This window comes from Cibotium barometz, chromosome 8 (assembly GCF_041138505.1).
Source record: "Cibotium barometz isolate CiBa-2024 chromosome 8, ASM4113850v1, whole genome shotgun sequence".
NCBI classification, from domain to species: domain Eukaryota; kingdom Viridiplantae; phylum Streptophyta; class Polypodiopsida; order Cyatheales; family Cibotiaceae; genus Cibotium; species Cibotium barometz.
Window position 1 is genome coordinate 930,975 of NC_141053.1, and position 21,743 is coordinate 952,717.

The 21,743-nt window shown below is 46.4% G+C and overlaps 1 protein-coding gene across 3 annotated transcripts in view; it reads right to left on the minus strand.

The window, feature by feature from the left end:
• Nucleotides 1-20,263, minus strand: part of LOC147635817 (uncharacterized) — a 102,458-nt gene extending 82,195 nt beyond the window's left edge. For all 3 annotated transcript variants that reach the window (XM_086801166.1, XM_086801165.1, XM_086801164.1), the window contains exon 1: nt 19,955-20,263. In XM_086801166.1, coding sequence (XP_086657292.1) covers nt 19,955-20,180 — 226 coding nt within the window. In that variant the 5' untranslated portion in view covers nt 20,181-20,263. The remainder of the gene's footprint in view (nt 1-19,954) is intronic.
• Between the last annotated feature and the right edge of the window lie 1,480 nt (nt 20,264-21,743).

Genomic DNA, 21,743 nt, shown 5'->3' on the forward strand with positions numbered 1-21,743 from the left:
CCATAATCCTTGTATACCATAACTCTTACCACATACTCCGTGCTAACCACACACCTTGGAGTAGAGGTGGACTTTATCCATAAAAGCATCATATCCATGAGATATCCAAAGATTTCTTCTTTATAAACTCGGACAGATTTGTCCATAGAAATTGCTTGTGAAGCCCAATATCTATATAAATCTCGTCCAAGAAAGAAATCTCCATGGATATAATCCATCCCAATAAAGGGAGCCATGAAAAGAATTCATCCCATTAAAGGGAGCCATAAACAATGTTTCCCTGAAACCATCTCAAGCAAACAACAACACCTTTCTTCTTGCATAGCTATACAAGGGTTAGTGAACATCAAAAACACTTCATAGTAAATAGCAAAAGGCACACTAACTTTGCAAACTCAAAGTATACTTAGCTTTTCTTTGCCAGGTTGGTCATGAAGCCAGAAGAAATATCTCATCACCATATCCTTAAGATATCCTAAGATATATCTCCATATAGCTTGCCTGTAAGCTTGATAATATAATCCACAATATCCATATGGAAAGAGTGCTAAACGTGTGCACATAAAGCCAACTCCATACTTCCAAGATAAATTTTGTGAATTCATAAATCCTTAGACCAAGCTGTCTAGTGCTCATGCTCTTGCTTCATAGGCTCTGAAGTGGCTGGCCATGCTTAATAGCAATGATGGTAAGTGTGGTCCCCACTCGAGATCTTTTCTCTTCCTTATTGATAGAAGGAAGCCTCCGCTTCCAAGAAAGCCTATGCTCTGATACCAATGTAACTCGCGGTGGGTGCCCAGGGGACTAGGGCCTTTGACACACTTGTTGATACCATCAATGCATATTAAAACATTTAAACATGGCCACAGCCTTAACGCATATCCATCATCACTTTGCATAAAACATAAAGCTGGACAAAGCATCCACAAATGCTACAAATGGAGCTTGCACGAGTGACACTGCATAGAGACCCGAATGGGCCGACCCCTCCCTTGGAGTATTTTATTACCCAAGGAGAATAATATCATGTACAAGCTTTGAGGGCCTTACTCTCCCCACGGGAGATGCCGGATTATCCATATACAAATGCCATAACACAGCTCAACACGAGGCAACCAAGCCGGAACATAGGCTGTAGAAATGCCGAGCCAACAATATAATCCATATACCTCCGTGTGGATACTGATTCTTCCCCAAAAACCGCGGGTCTTCATGCAATAGAGTCGGTATAGCAAGTACCACTCTCCATTCAGCCGGTATAGTAGGTACAATGGCTAGTATAGCTGGTACAGTGGCTGGTACAAAAGGTACAGCAAGTACAAAAGCTGGTACAATCGATACAATGGGTGGTACAGCAAGTACAAAAGCTGATACAACCGGTACAAGGGCTTCAGTAGTTCTTCGCGATGGAAACCTCCCCAAAGTGTTGCTTGTACTATTTGCACATGCACTCATGTTTTGCATGTTTGAAACTGTTTTCGCATGACTTGTATTTTTTTGTGTTTGCCTGTTTCACACGTCACTTACTGAGCGGGGACGCCTGCCAGTGAGTCGTGAAGTTTGCTGTCTTCTGACAAGTTTTGTTGCGTGTGAACAGGTGGTAAATGTATTGCACATGTTGGTTAAATACATTAATCTCTAACCTTTCATTTTATAAGGTTATATGTTCACACTCACTTAGAGGTGGGCACCCACTTAGGGGCCAAGGTGGGGAGCCTCACTTAACTTGTCTGTGTGTGGGGGTGGGTGCATGGTCACCTACCCACACCACCATGGAACTAGCCGCCCACATGCAAACGTGGGGAGCCAGCCAAATCTAATTGTTTACTCCTCCTCCAACATTTACAAAAAGGAGCCACCACCTCTATCGTAGGAGTAAGCCGGCGTCCATCTCTTGCGCTCGTTTTCCGACAGGCGGCTGCCATCTCCATCAGAACTGCTGCACTCCACCTCTGTCTCCTATCTGCAGGCGGCTGTTTTTCCTCCCCTACCAGGCGACTGTTGTTCCTTCAGCGGGCGACTGCATCTCTGCAGGCTGCGCTGCCTCTTCTCTTGCAGGCAGTTGTGGGCCATCTCCAGCAGGCGCTGCGCCCCATCTTCAGCAGGCTGCGCGTGTCCTCCAGCAGGCTGCCCACTACACAGTAGGCAGTTGTGCAAGCTGCAGCCAAGCGCCTCCTATCCATCAGGCGGCTGTTTCTCCATCCTCTCAGGCGGTTGTGTCCTCAGCAGGTCTCTGCGCCTGTTTACCAGCCTGCTGCCCACTCTTGCCAGCGGCTGTGTGCCACACTCCAGCAAGTGGCTGCCTACTCAACAAAGCGGCTGTGCGCTCCATCACCAACAAGGCTGCTGTGCTCTGCATACTGGTGGTAGCTGTGCCATGCATACAGGCGGCTCTTGCTCTATCTCCTTCAGGCGACTTCACCACTCATCCACTTGCAGCCATAGGCGGCTGCGCATGCCTCTCCTCCCATACAGGCTTTTGTGTTCTTCACCAGGCGGCTGCATCACTAGGCGGCTGTAGCAAGACAAGCTACGCCTCCTCCACAAGAAGGCGGCTGTGTCCCACACAGCAGGTGGTTGTGCCTCTTTTCCATAGGCGGCGTCTTCCTTCTTCAAGTGGCTACATCTTCAACACAGGCAGCTTCTCCTCCTCCTTTTCGACAGGCTGCTATGTCTTGGTGTCCTCCACTCATGGCTGCACACAAACAGACACATCCGGGTATTGGTCTTCCATCTGCCATCCACAAGTAAGTGAATTTTCAGATTTAAGTGAAGTACTTTGTGATAAATCTGATAAGGGATTCTCTCCACGGCAACACCCGTTCAGTGCCGGGTAGTCCAAGCCTCTTGGAGAACCACGGTCCAAAGGTGCTCAGATCGGGAGAGCCAGGCGTTAGTACGGGAGCGCGTGTTTGTGCGTGGTCTTGGAACACCAGTGGGGCGCTCTCCGCGGAGTCCAGTGAAAGCACAGGACCGTAGAGACTGGACCACGCAAGTGGTCGCTCTACTTCGAACATCTACTTCCAGCCTTTTGTTTGGTACTGTATTCATTTGTACATGGACATCATCTGGTTCTTTGAACCCATGGAGCATTGTATTTGTTAAATACTCCCAATAAATATATCATATATTGAGGGGGGGGTCGGCCTGTTCCGGTCCCAGTGCTGGTGTCCATCTATTTCATTTCATTTCATTTTAATTTCAAGTTGTTATTAAGTTGTCCATTTCAAATTGTGATATTAAGTGTGCTATTACGCATGTGGGTGTATATTCCCACTTGACGGGATCGATTTCAACCTTCACCTGCCCTTTTTGCTGCCCCACCAGCCCCTTTTGCTGCCCCGCCTGCCCCCTGCCTTCTTCAATCCCCGCCCGCCCCTCTGCTGCCCCCGCCTGCCCCTTTGCCCTTGCATCCCCAGCTGCTCCCGCCTTTGCCCCCCTTCCTCTGCTCCCGTTTTCCCAGTTGCTATTTTATCTAGATTCAAGTCGGCCGCCCACTTTTCTTGATTGGTCTTATGGCTTTTTCTGCCGCACCCAATCTCTCATCACCCCCACTGGCCGGGAGAATCATCAATTTTTCACAAGACGAGCTGTTGGCTTTTGGATTAGTGATTCACCGAGAGTTGATTGGGGTGCAGAGCTTAGTTTTAGTTGGATCAGCAGAGGATGTAGTGCTAGATATTTGGGATGCCAAGTTGGGATTGATATTTCTCCTGCACAACAGTTTGCTTCGGTACTTATGAGTACCTGGAAGAAGCTCCTCCATTGGAGCTCCACGAGATTAGATTTAGCCTCCAGAGCTTTGGTGGCTAATCAGGTTTTGCTTGCCTCAGCTTGGTTTATTGCCTCTTGTTGGTGCTTGTCTCGTGCGTGCATTGGCCAATTGCGGAGATTGATCCGCAATTTCCTCTGGTCGGGCTTGGATGGCACCTCAAACACTCATGCCAGGGTAGCTTGGCTTACAGTTATTCATCTGTCGAGTGAGGAGAAGCCTGGCATTCCGGACAACGAAACTGAAAAAAGGAAGGCTTTCAAAAGGATCGAAGGCATCAATCCACTCCCACTCTCCTGGATCCCACTGAAGATATCTGATAGGACTGCCACCATATAACCACAAACACCAAGAGCCATGAGTCACTATCTGAGGAGAAGGGTCAATGAACCAGTGCTTCCGCGAGCGACCAGCAATCCTCAGTGGACTAAGCCTGAGGGCCAGCCTAACCTTGTATGCCCCCCTAGTATCTGGGATGATCTCCTCCATACGACATCTCCTCAATCTCCCACCAAGCATGATAGAATAAATGAGGCAATCTGTATCCTCCTGGCCCGGGAGAGCAATGACCTACAGAGGTATGCCTATCCTCGAAAAACCTCCCAACCAACTCGGATGATAGTCTCCGTGAAAGGTCCCAGAAAGCCACTCATGTGGAATAGCTACATGAATCTGATCAATACGAATGTGAGAGCCCCTAAGATGTTGAGTGGATGCAACTCTCCGATCCTCCGGAAGATTCTTAAAGGTCTTCCAAGCAAGAACTGTGTATGCGCATTTCTCCCATCCTAACCATTGCATATAACGAGATGCACCAAGTGGCCGACCAGCCTCATCCCTAATGAACTCGTTCCACATAATAGGTCCACCACTCGGAACGGCAACCCTCTCTACTCTTCATCACCCCTCAGGTACAGCAACACCCTTGTCACCAGAGCCTGCATCACTTCACCTTCCTCTGCCCACTACCACCTCGGAGTGCCTCTGCATCCACCGACGCGAGCCTTTGACACCGACCACCTCACGGAGTGCCTTTGCCTCACATCAACACAAGCCTTCATCACCGACCGTGCTTCAGCTCCGACATCGTCTTTGCTTCTGCACTGATCTTCTCCACTAAGTCTCCTCACATCAGAGGACCTCTTGTACATATTTTCACTCACCATTATATATAGAGTCACTCACCCATTTCATGCTATGTTGTTTTGCTCTGATCTCTCGTACATCTGGTCCTTTCGTCCTTTTGCCCTCGCATGGTATCAGAGCTATCGTGAGCAAAGGGATTGAAGACCTCGAGAGCACACAGCATGGATTGTCTACCCGCACTCTTGGAGGACCAATTTGTTGATTCTCCAAACTCTGATCTGGACCACACAGGGAATGGGACTTCTTACTTAGAGGAGAGCCCCGTTCAAGATCTCACATCGGGAGACAATCAACCCATCTACATCAGCTCACCTTCACCACCTTTGCCCTCACGATCTCCCTCTCTAACTTTATCAAACTTTGCTTCCAAAGGGGGATACATTCCTTGTGTCGGTGTGGGACCCTCGCATCCATCATCTTCTCTCATGGTCCCCTTTTTGGCCTGAGAGGGGGTGAGTGAAAATGGTCTTTATCGAGCCCTAAAAAGGGAAATTTTCTGGATTTTATTTGTTTTATTTCATGTTTTTTGGGTCTTTCTGCTGGCCGACTAGCAGCCCCACAGACTATATATAGTTTTGCCTCATCACCACATCATCTAGTACCACTTCATTGACACATCAGGTACCACATGATCTACTGCTGTTGCTGCTGTTGTCGGCACCTACACTGCATCTGCTTCATCATCCTCACCTGTACATCAGCGCTTCATATCAGTTCATGGGACAGCAGCCCTCTCTACTACAGTAGAGCATACCATCGTTTTACCTCTGCTCATGGGACAGCAACCCTCTCTGCTACTGACAGCACCTCAGCGTTTTATCTTCAGTTCATGGGACACCAGCCCTCTTTGCTACCCAGTACAGAACCTCTGCATTTTATCATCAATACATATCTTGGGACAGCAGCCCACTCTCTGCTACAGTACTTCATTGTTTTTCTTCTACAATTTACCTTGGGAAAGTAGCCCACTCTCAGCTATAGCTCATCGTCGTTTTTCTTCTACAGTTTACCTTGGGACAGCAGTCCACTCTCTGCTCACCATCTCACACAACTTGGGATGGCAGCCCTCTCTGCTCCTCTCCATCCCTTAGGTATTGCAGCACCCTTGTCACCAAAGCTTGCACCACTTCCACCACTCAGGACGGCAGCCCTCTCTGCTACTCACCACCACTCAAGTATTGCAGCACCCTTGTCACCAGAGCTGGCACCACCACCACTCGGGATGGCAGCCCTTTCTGCTCTTCATCACCCCTCAGGTACAGCAGCACCCTTGTCACCAAAGCCTGCATCACTTCATCTTCCGCTGCCCACTACCACCTCGGAGTGCCTCTGCATCCACCGACACGAGCCTTCGACACCGACCACCTCACGGAGTGCCTTTGCCTCACATCGACGCCAGCCTTCGCCACTGACCGTCCTTCAGCTCCGACATCGTCTTTGCTTCTGCACTGGTTTTCTTCACTGAGTCTCCTCACATCAGAGGACCTCTTGTATATATTTTCACTCACCATTATATATAGACTCACTCACCCATTTCATGTTGTGTTGTTTTGCTCTCTCGTACATCTGGTCCTTTCGTCCTTTTGTCCTCACATCCTCCTGTGAGGGGATTGTTTTTTTTCCGAGCAGTAAAAGAGCTCTAAAGTCAGCAAACGACAACTTTTTCCTTGAAGAATGTTCATGCGCACTTGATGCTTGTGTGTGCGGGCTTCTTGACATTACCTTCCGGTGACTATTGAAGGATAGGACACTATCAGTGGTGGTATGCGTGCAGACTAATCGGGACAATACCCTCTTGACGCTTCCACGAACACAAATTGACACATTCACATAGATCCTCAGACGCATCACATTTTTGGTGCGGTGAGCGTGGAGGCCTCTCTTCGATGTGGATTGCCAACTAGTATCACTTTCTAGTGATTTATCTATCTTTTTCCAACATGGATTGTTTTACCCCAATGGTTCTTTGTCCGTGGATGTGTTTCTTGCAAAGTGCAACTGCTCCCCATGGGAGACCAACCACAATCGGAAAACAAGTGCACAAACTTAGATCACTTGACCTTGATAATTAATGAACAACATAAGCATCCACAAATCTGAAAATGACAATACACAACTTGATACGACCACTAGGGCCGGAAGGGCCGACACAACCCCCCCCCCTTACAAATTGTATTTCTTGGGAGTATTTGATGATTACAAGTTTCATGGGCCTAGGAGCCAAATTGTCCAAAACATGGAGTGAATACAAGTACCAAAATAGTGTAGGTGTCAGTGAAGAATTATGTTTGATGAAGACCAATCTTAGGCAATCCTCACCTTTCCTGGGCTGAACACTTGCACGAAACTGGTGTTCCGGGACCGTGCACGAACAGGCACTCCCGTACTAACACTTGGCAAAGTGCTCAACCACAGTGACAGGATAGCTGGTTCTCCTAGAGAAACACTCCCAACTTCAATCCCAGTCTCTTATCCCGTTTTCTAGCATCCTGACTCTTCCTTCCTCAAGAGTTCCATTGGTAGAAAGAAAGTAATGGAATACTTTTACAAGAAAAGCTTTGCCAAACCAGGGTGAAAAAAACTCGACTTGCTAGACAAAAAAAAAAATAGATAAACCTGTTTTTACTGTTTGAGTAATTGCCAATCCACGTGGGGCTGTAAGGTTCAGCCTACAAGCTGGTTTGAATCAGGTACAGGCCATCAGGTGGAAGAAGAAAGACATTTCAAAGGCTTTCACTCAGTCCATCGGGTGAGAGAAGATTGAATCAAGTACATGCTATGCAGTACAGGTACACTGTGTGTAGCAAATAGCAACATAGGATGAGAGAAAGAGTCGGGTACAGGCAGTAGCAAATGAGGGAAAAGAGTCGGGTACAGGAAGCAGCGAATGAGAGAATAGAGTCGGGTTTGCTGCAGTCCACTAGTGATAGGAGTTGGGTTCACTTCAGTACGCCGGGTGAGAGGAGAGATTCGCTTCAATTCGCCAGCTGAGAGAGGAGTAAGGTTCGCTACGTTTGCCAGAAGAGAGAGAGAGAGTTGGCGAAGGTTCTTTCCTCCACGCCTTCCTCTACGTGGCCCCCGTCCAACATACTTACGTGTGCCTATTCTTCATGGCAAGTTTCATTTACACAAGACTTTCTTCCAAATGAACTTTGGGCACCCACACTAATTCTTGCCCCTTGCCAAGAGTTTAATGAATGTGAACTCATAGCCTTATAAATACAAAGGTTAGCATAGTTATAAATATAACATTAGAAAATGGGTTACTTACCACCTGTTCACATGCCACACCAACACGTCAGCAAAGGCAAGCACACTCACGGTACACTAGAGGGCATCCCCGTCCAGTGCACTGGCACGACATAGCAGGCAATCACACGAAAACAAATCCAGCATACAAAGATGAATGCACGTACACATAATGGACGAAATCTCCCTTTCGTGAAACGTGTACAAGACATTCTAGTCGGGCACGAATCTCGCACGACAAAATGTGAAAACCCTGGCCTTCCTATGGAGTGACAGTCCTATAGGCAAGACGCAATACAAACACAGGTCCTTCCATGGAGTGACAATCCCATGGATAACACACCGTCCTAGCCATGCATGGATGGCGCGATACAGGCTCCTCTCCATATGACGCGATCCTGGTCACGTATGGGTGGCACGAGACTGGCTCCCATCCATGTGACACAAAGTAACTGGCCCTTTCACATGAGACACCGGCTTGGCCTCATGTGAACATGGCACAAATCTGGCCGTTCTATGGAGTGACCGTCCCATAGAAGTGGTACCAGAAATGGAGATGGACCAAATGGGCGGCCAAATGGTGACACAAAGTATATGCGTATGACATCCATACCACTCCCAATGCAAGAACATTCCAGACAACCACATGAGACTGACACACACGTCTAGTCTCCAAACCTACCCTGCCCAATACACCCACCGCTTCTTGTCCATCACACTGATCAAATCGAGAGCACACCCATGTCTAACCAAGATGGGTCTATTAGAAGTCATCTCCAGTCTATTTTTATACACCAGGGCCTCTGTTGTGGGTGTGCCCGCCCTTATTAGGTGTTTTCTCATTTTTCCCCACTCTCCGTATTTTTTCCCATTTTTTTGTGGCTTGGGAGGTAGCCCTGAGATGGCAGGAGGACTCAATTGCAGGCCGACTGCATCAGCATGTTTATGTTCTCATTTTGGAGCTGGCCGACAGGACTGGACAAGTCGTGGACCTTCTATGCTGGCCGACTGCTGTTTGCAAGTCATGGGTGTCCTGTCGGCTACCCTACAGCAGGCCAACTGCTGTTGGGGGGCCATATAAAATGGCCCCCAGCCCCCTTGTCAGTATTGTACCTTTTCCGGGATTCTTTTGTGTATATAGAGCAGAGTTACACGCCTCTATCTCTCTCTCTCTCGTGCTGTGATTTTCTGCATTGCGTTTTGCTCTTGTGTTCCCGGATCTGGTCATCATCTCCACTGCGTATTCTGACATGGTATCAGAGCCTAGGCTCTAGATAGTTCTTGGGATTTGTGTGAGCAAGAGGGGGACTGTTGTGTTGCTGATTGGTGGACCATATGGAACTGTTCGGGAAGAGGAGAAGCAAGAGGACGGCGGGCTGATTTGTTGGACAGCCACTTGCAAGTGTTAGTTCTTCTTTGTTCCCACCCACCCACCCTTTTTCAGTGTACATCCCCGCAATGGCAGATCTGTTTGAGATGGCCGAGAGACATGTGAAGATCCTGACACTCCCCATGTTCCCGGTGGACCGTCAGTTGGACGGGAACAACTACGGCATATGGAAGGTTATGATGGAATCTGTTCTGGAGTCTTACGACCTCGCTGATTTCGTCATTGTTGGGGTTCCACGGCCGGAAGTAGAGGAAGGAGAGTTACCGTCGATCCGAAAGGACCGGGAGACTCAGACACAGATGTGGGATCGTGTCAACACTAGGGTCCGTTCGTTTATCTTTCTCAACTGCACACCGCAGGTAATCAAGCATGTAAAGCATATGACGCTGGCCAGAGGTATATGGCAGCATTTGGCTTCTCTTTACAACAGGGTATCACCCATGAAGAGGATTTCCTTGGAAGTAAAGATGCGGGTTATGAGCCCTGCAAAGTCGTTGACGATGCGGGAGCATATTAACAAGCTGCAGGCTCTTCAGCAAGAAGTTCTTCAGGCTGGGAAGGAGATATCGTCAGAGGACATGGCCATAACGTTGCTGTCACATTTGCCCTCTCAGTACTCAACATTTTACTCGTCTTTGATTACCGGTGGTGGCAGGCTCAGCACCATCACGTGGGAGGAGCTTGTGCCCATGGTCTTGGACCAGGAGGAACGATTCACAAACCCTCCTCAGGGTGGAGGTTCAGAGGCCTTAACTGGCCAACGGTCGAAAGGCCGTAACACAGGCAAAGGGAAGGCTTCGTCGGAGAAGTCTTCTGAGAAGAAGTCCGTTACTGACCGCGAGAAACTAAAGGCAGAGAGGACCTGTAATGATTGTGGCGAGAAAGGCCACTATTGGAGGTAGTGTCCCAAGCGGAAGACCGAGAAGGGTGAAGATTCCTCAGCAGCAATCATGAAGACTCTTGCTTTTGTGCACCTGGAGGTGAAGGACACCGATGTTTCATTTCCTTCAGGCAGGGAGGAGATTGGAGGATTCTCCACAACGGATACTTGGGAGTGGATTCTAGACAGTGGTGCTTCCAGGCACACGACTCCTTCCAGTTCAGATTTACAGGATCTGTGCAGGTAATCTCGTCACATTCTTACTGGGAATACATCCACTATCCCAGTTCACAGTGAGGGCAGGTTGGAGATAGTTCCCGATGGCAGAGGGAGGAAGCATTCCTCCCAGGTGTTGTATGTTCCGTCACTTGGTTTTCATCTATTGTCAGTGCATCAGGTTTGCAAGACTGGCGTACGGGTGGAGTTTGATGAGCATTTTGTTGCTCTCCGGGACAAAGCAACAGGCCAAGTGGTTTGGGAAGGCGGAGTGGAGAATGGAGTTTACAAGCTTTCAGCACTCTCTCTCCCAGGTCCTCAGGTTTGTGATGAGTGGCAGTCTGGTAATGGCCACTTAAGTGTGGATACGCTGCAGGTGCAGGCTTTCCGGGACCAGATGGTGGATAGCTTGCCAGTTGATGGCAGCAACAGTTGGCAGGCACTTTCCAGTACTGATGTTGGTGGTTCTTGTGTTCGTCAGTCAGAGGAAACTGAACAGGTAACTTATGCTCTGATGTCTCGTAGTATTCGGGACAAAGAAACTCCTGTAGATGAGCATGTTCTTTGCGTTCAGTTATTGCAGCAACAAAAATCCATGATTACCCAACCTAGAGAAGGGGGGGTAGCCCAAGTGGAGTGTTTTCATTGCCGAGAAAGTGACCATGTGCATCACAATTGTCTAGGACTCTCGGAGGCCGATCCATCTTCTCTACCAAGAGCTAATGTTTTGGGCATGTCTATTGAGGAGATAGCTTATGGAAACACTAAACAAGTCGAGGAGAAGGTTCTTGTGGGTAAAAGAACTCGCCGTCAAGTGGAGAGGAACACGAAAGAGGCTGAGACTTCTCATGCGGCACAGAAACGCAAGAAGAAGAGTTTGAGAAGGAGATCGGGTTGGGAGATTTCGAGCTTGGCCGTGGCATCAAGGCCTATGACTTGATGGGGGAGGATCTACAAACACTCAAGGTGGACATGACTCTTCCGCAGCTTTTGGCTATTAGTCCAAGCATGAGGAAACAGTGGTCACGAGCTATTAGCAGCAGGTCATCTAGGTGACGTCAAAGGGAGTTCACAAGGAGGCTAGTGATATTACGATCCATTTGCATTATGATTTGCCAATGATAGTTGTGATTGTTCAAGGTTTAACCATTCACGGAGTCTACATCGATAGAGGAGCGGCCGTGAACGTCATGAATCAAGCTACCATGGAAAAGGTTGGGCTTCATTGCCATGAAGCTTCTCCCTTTCATATCAAGTTGGCCATGTGTGAAGAAACAACACTTTTTCCAGCCCTAAAAAGAGACTTTCTGGATATTTTATATTCTATTTTTGGGATTTTTTGTCTTGGCTGCTGACCTACACCTTTATGGTCACCGACCAGCACCCATCAGCATTTGTCAGCGCCTACATCAGAGCATACATCAGCGTTTATACATCAGCTTACATCTGCGTTTTGGTTCAGTAGTCATCAGCATTTTGCTGCAGCACACATCAGCGCTATACATCAGCCCACATCTGTAAGCCCAACGGGGCGTGCAGTGACAGACTCAACCACGTGTCCAAGAGATAAAAATATAAAGAGAGAGGGGAGAGAAAGAAAAGGAAATTGGGATCTTGCACAATACACCACATTGAGCGGGGAACACGCCCCACCTCCTTTCAGGAATTTATTCAGGAACAATCCACGAGCTTTTCCAAGCCAGGACCAATACAATATATGAATACAATATCAAACAAAGTGTCGATGTCGAAATCGGGCCGAGGTCGATGTCGAGGCACAAGATAGCCGATGCCGAGCTCACCACAAAGATGACCCGCAAGAGGCTTACACCGGTCTAGTACAAATCCAAATATCCAAATCCAAATCCAACGAATCCAAATCCAAATCCAAGTCCAAGTCCAAGTCCAAATTTCAAATCCAAATCCAAGTCTAAGTCTAGATCCAAGTCCAAATCCAAGTTGAGATCCAAATCCAAGTCTGGATCCAAATCCAAGTCCAAGTTCCATGTTCATGTCCAAGCTTCATGCCCAACCTATATGTCCAACTTCCATGTTTATGTCCAAGCTTCATGTTCCATGTCCAAGCTCTATGCCCAAGTTCTCCATATCCAAGCTCTATGCCCAAATCCAAGAAACACTCGCTCATCCCATGAGTAATCTCCACAACTCCTACAGCCTTGTCCATGAAGAAAACCATGGAAAAGCTCTTTCTCGCAAGAAAATTGATATAAAACCTGTTTTAATGGTTTTTGGGCAATAAAAACATCCAAAAGGCAATTTTTAGGGTTTTTGGAGTAATTTTAGGGTTTTTGGAGTAATTTCTGTCCGTACAGATCCGTACATGCGTTCGTAATGCCCATGCATATGCCCATACGAATCTAGGGCTACCGTACATCTGAAAAGCAAGTTGGAGAACGTATTGATGGCAAAGACGAAGTTCTCCATGATCATAATGATGCCCACACATACACTCCACGATCTCCTTCATTCTTCAATGATCTTGTTCATGGTACTACAAGAGAAGTCCAATCCTTTCTATCCTTGTAAGAGACCTTGCTTTTTGCCAAAAAGCCTTCATGCTTTTACTTTGCCTTTTTATTCTTTGCTTTTCTCTTTTGCCTTTGCTTTTGCTCTTTTTACTTTTATTAATAAAATATTACTTAACTTTTGGTGCTTTGCTTTTCTGGCTTTAAGGCCTTGCTTTTTGGCCTTAAGAGTTGCTTTTTGAGAAAGCGCCTTTTAGCTTTTTGGTCCGGCTTAGTCTCCCCTTTTCATTGGTGCCCTTGGCTCGCGGTCAACCATGTTCGACTTTTTGCTTTTTCTTGCTTTTTGACCAAGAATGGTGCTTTTTCATAATCAAACCTTATGGACCCTATCCCCATGTCTTCTTGCACCTGTTTGGTGTCCGGGCATGGATTTCATCATGTGAAATAGAGCTAGGAGGACCAAATAGTTACATTCCCTCTCTCTTACATCGCAATTGTCCTCAAATGCGGACCGCAAGTGTTCCAAGTATGTCCATATATTCCAAGTATATCTGTGTGTTCCAAGTACATGAAGTACTTCCATAGCCCCATCTAGTGAGCTTGTGCATCTGGTCTTTCCCCATATCTATGGTGTCATCTGCTCATCTGGCAACATCTCAATGCCTTTTCTTTGACCAATGTCCTTGTTCTTGATGGTACATCTTCATGGCTTGTCACATGTGTTAGATAAAATAAATGCATACTGACCTCTTGCAAAAACTAGACACAAGCTAGTCAACAAACAAGTATGCATCATTTGCGTCTACTAGGTATTCCAGGTACTGGCCAGGTAGTCTGGAACCCAATGGACTATCACATGCCATAAAGCCAAGCATTGTCCACACATCAAAAACAACACACAAAGTCAAAGAAATTCAAACATACATCAATATGCAATGCACAAGTAATGATCCTCCTGTTTATGGATTGTCCTGTCTGGTTTCATCGAAACCGTGCTGAGCCATCTGGCCACTAGGACCGCTCAGACTATCCTCAAGGCCATATCGTCACTAGGACCGCCCGAGAGTTCATCAATAGTCACTTGGGCCATCTGGTCGCATTGACCGCCCGACTATGAAATCCCATAGAGTCATATGGGCCATCTGGTCGCAATGACCACCCAACTGCAAAATCCAATACAGTCATCTAGGGCATCTGGTCGCAAGGACCACCTGACTACGAAATCCAATACAGTCGTTTGGGCCATCTGGTTGCAATGACCGCCCGACTACGAAGTCAAAGATATCTGGCATCGTTGCCATCCAATGGGTCATCTGGCATCATTGCCTCCCATATACAAATCTCGTTCTGGCATCGTTGCCGTCTAATGGGTTATCTGGCATCGTTTCCTCCCATACACAAATCTTGCTCCTTGGGCTATCGGGCATCGTTGCCACCCAAACTAGAGCATGTCCAAATAACCATTATAAGCAGAATAATGATCAATTCCAGTCCAATATATATACAGTGAAGAGGGCTAGAGGTATGATCCCTCCCTCTTGAATCTGTCTTGATCGCAAGACGTCCATATCTGTACTTCAAATACATCTCAACCAACCACTTCCTCAATGCTCATAAGCTCGAAGTATATCTGGATAGTCCTAGAAGTACTTCTTTGGCATCCATTTCACGTCCAACAGCGAATAACTCTTGAATTCCAAGAGGAACTTTCTGACCACTATCTTTCCTCCTTTTCTCACTAAATGAAACACAATGTGTTTTGGCTCTTCCACCCCTGGTGGATTCTTAAAAACAAGTTCCTCTAGGAATAACCTGTACATGGTTTCAATAAACTGTCACGGAAAACATTACATTCATCAGCCGCAACATTGCCTACTTGGTTCAAGACTGCTCCAATGCAATCTCATCATGTTCAACCACAAAAAGGCCTAGAATAACCAACACCAATCCTTTGCCAGCATAAAGTCTCAATGCTTCAAAAGGGTTTTGTTTCAACTTTGGTCCACAAAGATTCCATGGCTTTATTTGTCGAAATATGCAATGGGCTAAACACCACTCCAAACCACTCGTCGAACTTTCTGGCATGATGTCAATCTGATGATCTTTAGATCTCTTTGGTGTCTTTGCCTTCCTTTCCCTTACTTGTCCCGAGGAAGCTGCATGTGAGAGAGCAGGCCTAGGAGTAGCTTCCCTGTCTCCTCCATAAGAAATAGAACGAGTAGCTCTAGATCCTTCTGCAATGGTGACTCAAAGATAGGCTTAAGAACATGGTCACCATGAAACTCGTTTCCGTGGCTTTGAAACTCGTTTCACGTTTCAGTGTTGAAACGTTTCATGTGGACATCAAACCATATCGTTTCATGTGGGGAAAAAGGTTTTGATTTTGTGTGCTTTTTATCTTTTATAATTCTTTCTCTTTTCTTCTTTCATCCAATTCTTTTCTCTTCTCTTTTGTATGTCTTCTTTGTTTACTGATCATAAATATGCTGATATCATCTTATAACTATTAGTCGGTACCTTCAGATTTTATGTATATCATCATTTTGGTCCAACGTTTCACTGTCCACCTACCTGGTGTTGAAACGTTTTGTTCCAAAAGAAATCGTTTCAGCATCATTTCGTTTCAATAGTGAAACATTTCACGGTGACCTAAAGGCTTCAACTCCTTCGGCTTCAATGGCTTAATCCTTGATGAAATCTGCAAACATTTGAGCCCTTCTTTGGTCCTGTTCTCTCTTGGTTCTCCAAGAAAGAAATTCTTTCTCTAAGAAATAGTCTGAAGTACTGAAAGTCACATGTGGTACTCTTCTGATGACATGGTACTCTTCTGATGACATGGTTGCGGTCTCATGAAGTAATGGATCAATGACCCTAGTTCTTATCTTGAAGTCCTGGATCGGCCTGATAGTTGTTTCCTTCATTAGATCCTTGGTTTCCCTCTTCTCTCGACACGGCTCTTTCACCCCAAGAAAATTTCTTCAAGGGAAATCCTACTCTGATACCCCTGTAAGCCCAGCGGGGCGTGCACTGATAGACTCAACCACGTGTCCAAGAGATAAAAATATAAAGAGAGAGGGGGGAGAGAGAGAAGGGAATTGGGATCTTGCACAGTACACCACATTGAGCGGGGAACAAGCCCCACCTCCTTTCAGGAATTTATTCAAGAACAATCCACAGGCTTTTCCAAGCCAGGACCAATACAATATATGAATACAATATCAAACAAAGTGTCGATGTCGAAATCGGGCCGAGGTCAATGTCGAGGCACAAGATAGCCGATGCCGAGCTCACCATAGGGATAGCAGCCCTCTCTGCTACACATCGGGGCAGCAGCCCTCTGCTACATCGGGACGACAGCCCCCTCGGCTACTTCCGGACAGCAGCACCCTTGTCACTAGAGCTTGCACCACTCGGGACGGCAGCCCTCTCTACTTCAGGTACGCAGCACCCGTGACATCAAAGATTGCACCACCATCATCGTCATCGACATTACCTTTTTCCGCTGCCACTATCACCTCGGAGTGCTTTGCCCCACATCGACGCGAGCCTTCATCATCGACCGTGCTTCAGCTCCGACGTCTTCTCTGCTTCAGCACTGGTCTTCTTTCTGCTCAGAGTCACCTCTCATATAAGGGCTCTTGTACATATCTGCACTCAACCTTTTATATATATTCACTCACATATTTCATGTGTGTGGTTTGACTCTGATCCCTCGTATATCTGGTCCTTCCGTCCTTTTTCCCTCACATGGTATCAGAGCTATCGTGAGCAAAGGGATTGAAGACCTCGAGAGCACACAGCATGGATCATCTACCCGCACTCCCGGAGGACCGATTCTTCTCACCAGAAGATGCTTCTCCAAACTCTGATCTGGACCACATAGGGAATGGGATTGTTTACTCAGTGGAGAATCCTGTTCAAGATCATTCTTTGGGAGACGATCAACCCATGCACGTCACCTCATCCACACCACCTTTGCCATCACAATCGCCCTCTCTGACTTTATCAGATTTTGATTCCAGAGGGGGATACTTTCCTTCTGCCACTGTGTTTGTGTGGGACCCTGGCATACTTCATCTTCCCTCATGGTCCCCTTTTTGGCCTGAGAGAGGGTGTGAAGAAACAACACTTTTTCCAGCCCTAAAAAGGGACTTTCTGGATATTTTATATTTTATTTTTGGGGGGTTTTGTCTTGGCTGCTAGCCTACACATTTATGGTGACCGACAAGCACCCCCCCTTCACTATATATAGCATTGCCTATACCTCATCACACATGTACCACTTCATCGCCATATCAGGTACCATTTGGCCGCCTACAGCAGGGGCTCACATCAGCGTTTTCCTCTGCTGGTCCAGGCCGCCTTCACATCCGCCTTACATCAGGCTGTTCGTGGCACTTACATCAGGCTTTCTTCTGCATTTTACTTCTGCATTTGTCAACGCCTACATCAGAGCATACATCAGATTACATCTGCGTTTTGGTTCAGCAGACATCAGCGCTTTACTTCAGCAGTCATCTGCGTTTTGCTGCAGCACACATCAGCGCTATACATCAGCCCACATCTGCACTTACATCAGGCTTACGTCAAGGCTTATATCAGCGTTATCTCAGCCTTACATCAGCGCATACATCAGGGCTCACATCCGTGCTTACCTTCAACATATCTTGTGCGTTTTGCCACAGCTCTTGGGACAGCTGCCCTCTTTGCTACACATGGAGACAGCAGCCCTCTCTGCTACTTCGGGACGGCAGCCCTTTCTGCTTCAAGTATGCAACACCCGTGTCACCAGAGCTTGCACCACTCGGGATGACAACCCTCTGCTTCAGTTACATAGCACCTGTGTCATCACAGAGACTGCACCAACCAACCGTGCTTCAGCTCCGACGTCTTCTTTGCTTCAACACTAGTCTTCTTTCTGCTCAGAGTCACCTCTCATATGAGGGCTCTTGTACATATCGGCACTCACCCTTTTATATATATTCACTCACATATTTCATGGGGTGTGGTTTTACTCTAATCTCTCGTATATCTGGTCCTTCCGTCCTTTTTCCCTCACACCATGTGCAGGCTCTTGGGGTGATTAGGAAGCTTAACATTGATATATGTGGTATGCAAGTGCCTTTGGATTTTCAATTTTTCAGGTTATTCCTACTAAGGTGGATCGAGCAGCCTACCCTCTTAACTTGGGACGGCCTTGGATGCGACAAGTGAACATGACTGGAGATTTTCTTATGCAATATGGTGACTATCAAATAAAACACCACATTCGAAGTGGGCAAGCCCAAGTGTTGGAGGAGGAGGAGACCTCTTATGATAGTGGAGAGTATGACACAGATTCTGACCCGCACACATGACCATAATCCACTATGCTCTGGCAGGTATGATAACACCATATCCAATAATATGAGGCATAAGTGACGCTACAATACACCCCCTTTGGCCCCATCTATCCAGAACCAATAAGTGTGGCCAAAAAGAATCTTGCCAGTTTTATCACATTGGTGCCTAGCCAATTTGTGCTCCTACAACAAGAGCACATCCATAGCTCCACTTGAGACTCTGTAAAGTGATTAACCCCCCGTCAGCATTATGAGAGGTGGGCACAGACACCGGCTAAGTGTTTGCTTAGGTTCAAGGTAAAAACCACATCTTTACCATGAAGATAGTCTCATGGAATGTGTAGGGCCTCGGAGGGCTCCCACCCCCCGCAATAGGAAGCGCCTCGTGAAGGACCATCTCCATTCTGCTATTAACACAATGGGCGCCTTGCAAGGAATCATGATCAGATACATCATGCTATATATCCTGCAAAGCCTCATTCATAAGAGGGCAACATGTCCTAGTCTACATGATCCCCGTGCCATGTACTTCCGAGATGAGATCATTGGAAAATTAGGGTTTGCTTCTCAGAAGCCTACAGATCGTTATGATCTACATAGATCTCTCCTTTATGGATTGCTCAAACATTTTAAAGTCAAATCTGTAGGAGGAAAATCCACAATGAACTATATGGCAACACATTTTGGTTAAATATGTGGCCTTTTGTGTAATAGAAAAATGTATGGCAATAATCGTTGCTACCTTGCAAAGTTCTTTTTGAGATCACAAATGCGACACTCTTTTATCTGGCTGTAGGCAACTTTCCATTCCTTGTGGGCACCTGAAGCTTAGGCAGCCTGCTGCAACTTCCTCGTATAGTGGTGACGCCTGAGAGGTGCAACTCAGCTTGATCGTCACTGTTGGCTGCATCTAATCAACCAGCAGCTGCTTTAAGCTGAGATGGATTGTACATCCTTCTTCCAAGAAGAGGACATGGCAGTCTTTTGCCACCCTTTTGATAGCATTACTCCATTAATCTGTAAGACTCAAATCCACAATGAAATCTATGGTAATGTTCTTCTATGATCTAGTCAACAAAAATAAGCTTCTAGCAATCATCCATGGCTAATTGGCATGTCAAGAATGCTGAAACAAAGGTCTTCTCATAAACTCACAAACTAGACCATGGGAGAGCATGGCTGAGGAGAATTCTACGTGGGGTCCCTTCATCTTATTCGAGTGGCAACGTTCTAGAACGTCCATCCGCTGCAACGAGCAAGGATTGAAGCCACATCAGCGGCCCTAGCTTTGACAGCCTTACCAACTAGACTACACAGCGGGGGACCGTACATTTTCTTTTTAAATATTCCCCACACACACACACACACACACATGGATTCATATCCTTTCTTAACAGGCCAAAGACAATGCATGCAATATTGATGCCATTGTTCAATGAAGCAAGTACTCGAGGGGAAGGGAGAGGGACGTACCGAGAGGCCGGTAAGATGCGACACGGGAGGAAGCGAAGCCTTTTCGTTGGGAGCGGGCGGTGTCGAGTTGAACTTGGAGGCCAGAGCGAGACCAAGGGTCCAGCCGGCTGCTCAGCGGATGGTACTCCTCCTCCTCCTCCTCTCCAATATCGACCGCATCAACAGTCGGGCAATTAGGGCGGATGGCCTTCTTGCCCCCACAATTAGAAACGCTCTCCGTATCCATCCCTCTCTCACTGCAGCACGCACTTCGTCATGCTTCACAACACAAACCAGTTCGTATCCTCTTCACGCACTGCGCATGCAATACTCTTTGCGTTCATAATATATATTCGACGAATATTATTTCTGGTTGGCGAGAACGCCCAGAAGGCATTGTTCAGACGGGGCCGCCCAAAAGGTCTAAATCTCCACATCAGAGATGTCCACATTCATACATAGCTTCCGGCGGTCGATGGGGCGGACGCCATCTCACAATAGTGTCGACAACAAACTTCCAAGACCACGTTAGAGATGTCCCCATTCATAAATAGCTTTCGACCTCAAAGGGGTCACGGGGCAGAAGCCATCCCACAAGAGTGTCGACAACAAACTACCAAAGCCACATCAGAGATGTCTGCATTCATAAATAGTTAGTTTCCGACCTTAAAGGGGTCGACAAGGAAGAAGCCATCTCACAAGAGTGTAGACAACATTCCGCCACAAACTACCAAGAGCTATGATGGGAGTAAGGTGTCAGACTCTTGTTGAGGTTACCATCGTTGCGTGTGAACTTTTCTATCGCCCCAAATAGGAATCTATCCTCAGTTTCTAACTACTAGGTGTCTCTGTAGAAAGAAGCCAATGAGATATGCATCTTTCTAGTCATTTCTATTCTTCTCTAAAATATAGGCCGGTGCCACATGTGGTGTCATCAGATAAATGTTGATTTTCATCTCTCTATTCCCTTTTTTTGGCATGTCCTGGTAGGCTTTGTGTTGGGTTAATTTTGGGTCTTTTCTCAAAGTTATCCTTGAACTTAGTAGCCTTAATAAGATGTGAGTTTAAATATAGTTAGCTAGATGATATTTCTATTGTAATTTATCAAGTTGAAGCTCTCTTATTGTTGACTTTTGTGATATTACTTGCCAACTAGGATTAAGTCCTTCCAGATTGCTAGATTTTATTATCCTTCTCTCAATTCTTTTTTGGATCTATCTATTGGAGTTGAGTCCTTATATTGACTTTTTAATATGGGACTAGAGTCCTTATATTGGACTAGAGTCCTTATATTGACTTTTTGGATCTATCTATTGGAGTTGAGTCCTTATATTGGCTTTTTTGCTATAGACAAGAGGTTGATTCTTCCTTTGTTGATAGGAACCCATTTTGCATATGATTTTACAACTTGGTAACTTGTTTCTACCAAATTTATAGACATGAGACAACTTTTATTTAGGAGGCTATAATATGTCACATATATGAGAGACATATGTCAAATATATGAGCTCTCCATGAAAGAAAGGATAATGATATTTACTTGCCCCCATCAATTTGAGCATGATAAGGAGACTTTTATTTAGGAGGCTATAATGTCACATATATGAGAGACATATGTCAAATATATGAGCTCTCCATGAAAGAAAGGATAATGATATTTACTTGCCCCCATCAATTTGAGCATGATAAGGAGACATTTGATACACGAGAGGTCAACCTAATATCGTCACATATACTGATGATTTGGACTTAGGGTTTTTTTTGTCCAAATTGCCCATGGTGTCGGCATATGCATCGATATAAATGTCAC